Source organism: Drosophila bipectinata, chromosome 3R (assembly GCF_030179905.1).
Source record: "Drosophila bipectinata strain 14024-0381.07 chromosome 3R, DbipHiC1v2, whole genome shotgun sequence".
NCBI classification, from domain to species: Eukaryota; Metazoa; Arthropoda; class Insecta; order Diptera; family Drosophilidae; genus Drosophila; species Drosophila bipectinata.
The window spans coordinates 5,833,535-5,838,325 of record NC_091739.1 but is presented as its reverse complement, the minus strand read 5'-3'; the positions used below and the strand labels follow the sequence as shown (position 1 = coordinate 5,838,325).

The 4,791-nt window shown below is 48.5% G+C and overlaps 3 protein-coding genes across 11 annotated transcripts in view; 2 read left to right on the top strand and 1 right to left on the bottom strand.

The window, feature by feature from the left end:
• Positions 1-62: 62 nt before the first annotated feature.
• On the top strand, positions 63-3,629 carry LOC108130984 (mediator of RNA polymerase II transcription subunit 25). The gene has a single exon (XM_017249677.3). The coding sequence runs from the start codon at positions 190-192 to the stop codon at positions 2,800-2,802; it is 2,613 nt and encodes an 870-aa protein (XP_017105166.2). The 5' UTR covers positions 63-189; the 3' UTR covers positions 2,803-3,629.
• Positions 2,833-3,676, bottom strand: Spase22-23 (Signal peptidase complex subunit Spase22-23). Its single transcript, XM_017249685.3, has one exon. It carries the CDS (start codon positions 3,579-3,581, stop codon positions 3,042-3,044), a length of 540 nt encoding a protein of 179 aa, XP_017105174.1. The 5' UTR covers positions 3,582-3,676; the 3' UTR covers positions 2,833-3,041.
• A 764-nt stretch (positions 3,677-4,440) lies between these two features.
• Positions 4,441-4,791, top strand: part of mask (multiple ankyrin repeats single KH domain) — a 136,082-nt gene continuing 135,731 nt past the window's right edge. For 8 of the 9 annotated variants that reach the window (XR_011443339.1, XM_070281828.1, XM_070281826.1 and 5 more), the window contains exon 1: positions 4,441-4,595. The gene's annotated coding sequence lies outside the window, so the exon portion shown is untranslated. Of the gene's footprint in view, positions 4,648-4,791 lie in introns of all 9 variants that reach the window. The other variant, XM_070281823.1, reaches the window with a different exon arrangement.

The window sequence follows — 4,791 nt, the reverse complement described above, 5'->3', positions numbered from 1 at the left end:
AGTGAGAATAGGCAGGGCTGCACGGCGTCTGATATCGATAGCTTGGCGAGAGTTATCGATATCTGAGAAGGGTGGTAGCACCAAAAAAAGGAGAAGAAGAAGAAGAACGTATCAGAAGCTCTGTTTCTGTTTTGTCAACAAGTTTCTGATTTTGTTTAAGTTCAGCTGTCTTCCGCATCTTCGCATCCGATGTCCATGATGGAGGTGGACCAGATGCCTCTGGCCGACGTGGTCTTCGTAATCGAGGGCAGCGCCATCAACGGGGCCTACATCAACGAGCTGAAGACCAACTACATTCTGCCGACTCTGGAGCACTTTACGACTGGCTCTATTGACGAACGAGAGTATCTGATTGCGGAGCGCTTCGCCACTCTTTACGGAATTGTGGTCTATCGGACAGCCGCCAATCTGCTGGAACCCGTTTGCTCCACCTATGGCCCCTTCTTGCAGCCACAAAAGGTAATGGAGACCATCGAGCGCCTGCCGCTGGTCGGCGGCGGAATGGAGTCCTGTGCCCACATGGCTGAGGGATTTGCAGCAGCTCACGGCTGTTTCGACGACTTTGCCAAACATCGTCAGATGATTGACCAGACCAGCGTTCAGCGCCACTGCATCCTTATCTGCAATAGCCCGCCCTACCAGATGCCAACTACAGAGTCCTGGAAGTACCAGGGCAAAACTTGCGAGCAGCTGGCCGCCTTATTCAACGAACAAAAGATAAATCTCTCGATCATTGCTCCCCGAAAGATGCCCGTGCTCTTCAAGCTCTTCATGAAGGCCGATGGGGACCAACCGATCACGAGCAAGAACTACGCGAAGAATATTCGCCATTTGGTCTTGCTTAAAGGTTACAGCCTTAAGGAGCGGGCTCCCAGTCCGAACAGTATGGGTGCCCAAATGGCTGCGCCAAACGCAGCTCAGGCTGTTGCTCAGCAGCAGCAACAGCAACAACAGAATCCTGCGGTCCAGCAGCAAACAGGTGGCGGAATGCCTATGGACACTAATCCTCCGCAGCAGCAGCAACAACAACCGCAGCAGGGAAATCCGCAACAGCAACAGCAGGTGTTGAACATGAATCCGATGCAGCAGCCCCAGCAGCAACCCGGTCAGAATCCCCAAGCGGGACTCCTCAATCCTCAGCAGCAACAACAACTCATTCAGCAGCAGCAGCAGCAACAGCAGCAAAGTCAGTTTGTGCCCAACCAAATGCAGAATCCAAACTTTCCAGGTCAAAACCGGTGGATGTATCCGAACCAGCCAGGCCAACAGCGTCCTCCGTTTATGCAGGGTGCCGGCAATGTAGGACAAGGTGGCGGAATGCAGCTGCAGCAGCAGCAGAACCCCAACTCGGCATTAATCTCACGCATCAATGCACCACCACCCAACCAAACTGTGAACTCCCTGCAACAGCAGCAGCAGCAGGCGCAACAGCAGCAGCAACAACAGGTCCAACAGCAGCAGCAGCAACAGCAGGCTCAACAGCAGCAACAACAGGCCCAGCAGCAGCGGATGCAGATGATCAGCCAGCAGCAGATCCTAAACCACCAACAAATGCAGCAGCAGCAACAACTGGCGCAGCAGCAGCAACAGCAGCAGGGACAACAGCAACAAGGAAATCCAAACAACCCCGGGAACAACATGATGCCGGCCGTTTCAAATGCTGGAAATATGCCCAATCCGCAACAACAACAGCAACAGCAGCAGCAGCAGGTGGGCCAGCAAGCCAATCCCCAGCAGCAGGGCAATCCTCAGCAGCAACAGCAGGCGAATCCGCAGCAGGAGCAGGCTTCCCTGAGAGAAAAGATTTGGACGGGCATTTTGGAGTGGTCGGAGAAACCAAAGTCAGATCCGCAAAAAATTCCGCACACGCTTCAGTGCACGGTGTGCACCAATATCAAGGACGGAGAGCCAGAAATCAAAGCCGAAAACTGGCCTCCAAAATTGCTGATGCAGCTGATGCCCAAGCACTTGGTGGGCAACATTGGAGGGCAGTTCCTAAAGGATTCAAAGATGGTCGTTTTCCGGCCAACACCTGGAGAGGCGCTTGATTCCCTCGCCAAGATGATGACGTCCGGGTACGCCGGTTGCGTCCACTTCTCGTCCATTCCCAACTCGCCAGCATGCGAGCTCAAGGTCCTCATTCTTCTGTACACTCCGGATCGCAATGCGTTTCTTGGGTTCATACCCAACAATCAGGCGATGTTTGTGGAGCGACTGCGAAAGGTTATCCAGCAGAAGCAGCACGGGAGTATGCAACAGCAGCAGCAGCAACAGCAAATGCTGCAACAACAGGGCAAGTCGCCCATGGAGCTGCAACAGCAACAACAACAGCAGCAGCAGATGCAGCAGGACAACTCCCAGCAACAGCAGCAGCACTACAACCAGTATCAGCTGAACATGCAGATGGGCGGGGGTGGCCCAGGCGGAGGCCCCGGGCCTGGGGGAATGCCCATGCAGCAAAACCAGATGCAGATGAACATGATGCAGCAGCAGCGGATGCCCCTTGGCGTTGGACCCGGCGGAGTGCCCAATCCTAACTTGCAGCAGCAGTTGCAGCAAGTGGCTCCCAACGTGGCGGCCATGCAGCAGCAGCAGCAGCAGGCGCAGCAACAGCAGCAGCGCATGGTTCGCCCCATGATGAGCAACAACAACCCGGGACTGCGTCAGCTGCTGCAACACCAGACCACGCCCGTCAACCAGTTTCGGCCACAGATGGGCGGCCAGAATCCCAATCAAATGGGTGCCGGTGGTCCGATGGTCGGAAATCGAAATTTTGACGACGGTAGTTATGAGTTTATGTAGGAAGTAATGATAGTTTTTAGAGGAATTCGCAATTTCATACAATTCATTATTTAAATAAAATATAAATAATATTCTAAAAGGTCTTATCCTGTACTATTAGAATCCCAAATATAAAAGATTCTTGTTAGAAACGCAGTGTTTTTTGATGGAAAGTTGATCTTTTTTTGGTTATGATTTTATTTGATACCCACTAAGTTATGGTTTCCTATCAGATCAGTTTCGCTTCACTAACTACATATCTAGATGGAGGAGGTGGCGTAGTCGGCCGGGAATTTGAAGATGTGCTTGCCGGTGGCCTGGACTGAGGGTAGGAGTCCAGCATTGGGGATGATGTTCCACGAGAGGTAGAGGGACACATTGCGGTTATCCTTAAGACCGTTTCCGTCGTCCCAGAAGTAGTACTTGGTGTTCATGTTCTTAAAGTCGAGAACGGCGTTGTCGCCGCGAAGGATGATCTTGTCCCAGAGCACCACCTGGTTGAGCTGATTGGCCGGCGTCTTGTACTCGGCGGTCAGATACAGGAACAGCTGCTTGACGTTCCAGTTGAAGACGTCGGTCAGATTTGTCTGCAAGTCAAAGGTGACGTAGCCCAGATCGTGTTTCTCGCGGGAAGCTCCATAATCCGGCACATTCTTCACCAGCACCCGGATAGTGTTTATTGAGGCATCGGTGCGGTAGTCGAGAAACACGGTAGACAGGAAGCAACTGAAGGTGAGGCAGGCTAGGACGCTCAGGGTATACGCCACGGTGGCGTTTCCTCGGGTGAGAACCGTATGCATCTTAATATATTCGTTGATTCCTTTTTCTGGAGTCTAAATCGGCAAAATGACACGTATATCCAGTGTTGTCAATGTTTGATGGAGTGTTGCCATATACCGATTTGCAAAACACACTAAAAAATGCAGATATCCCCCTAAATTCAAAGGTGCACTGAAACAAAATTTATGTTAATTCGCAATTCGCAGTAGAGATAAACATAAAAAAACTTCTTAGAAAAAAAAAGCTTGCTCCCTTAAAATTTTTACCCTCTAAAATTCACTTCAAGCCGTCAATAAGAAAAAACCAAATAACTTACTATCCTGGTTTATTACCAGTAATTCTACCAGGTAACTCCTGGTACCTGGTAATTCTAGTAGTCTACCCTATTCGGGACGTACCCAAGGTTGCCGTTCTAGAATTGTTTTCAAAAAATTTCAAATTTAAAAACGGTATGAAAACTAAACAAAATTCTTAAGCAAAATTTAAAAAAATTAACGTTTTAGCTAATTTAACAAAATTGCTAAAAAAAATACAAAGCGTCAAAAAGTTTTCTATATGTATTTGGCTATGGTATGTTTAGATAAGCATGTCCCGGCTTCTAGTCGGAGAATAATAAATTTTTAATAAAATAACAAGGCTTGTATAAGCGATGAACAAAATTAAATGGCAACTTCGTCTGAGAACCAGATCGCTCCGGTTCATTTCAATATCCGGGAGAAGAATATAGCGATCCAAATCGACTTCCATGTAAAAAAAATGACCTTCGTTTGATTTTATTTTAAAGACGTTGTTAAATAAGTTTTCGAACCCCGTATATACGGGAATACAATATTACAATTCGAACCGGTAAGCCGTGCCCGAACCGGGTTTAATGTTAGATATTTCCCCAACATATCGATACATCTTGGAAACATCGATTGCCAACCTCTAATATCCGGGAATAGAATAATATGGCGATCCGAAACTCTGACGATTTTAACACTGAGGATTTAACACTGCTGAAAATTTGATTAATTCACTATAAATTGAAAACGGTAATACGCGAAATAATCGCCAAACTATTGGGCAGCAAGTGCGGAATAAAGGGTACTAGTTTTCCGGCCTTCAAATAGCCGTAAATTGGTGAAAATCTGCTTCTGAATAGTGGCATAAAAATTTTCCCTTAGTCGCTATTTTCTGCCTTCCTGACGCGGCCACTCGGGCCGCTGTAGCGAATCGCGTGTGTGCAAG

Excerpts from the sequence above, each read along its gene's own strand:
- LOC108130984 (XM_017249677.3), top strand. The coding sequence starts at position 190 with ATGTCCATGATGGAGGTGGACCAGATGCCTCTGGCCGACGTGGTCTTC.
- Spase22-23 (XM_017249685.3), bottom strand. The coding sequence starts at position 3,581 with ATGCATACGGTTCTCACCCGAGGAAACGCCACCGTGGCGTATACCCTG.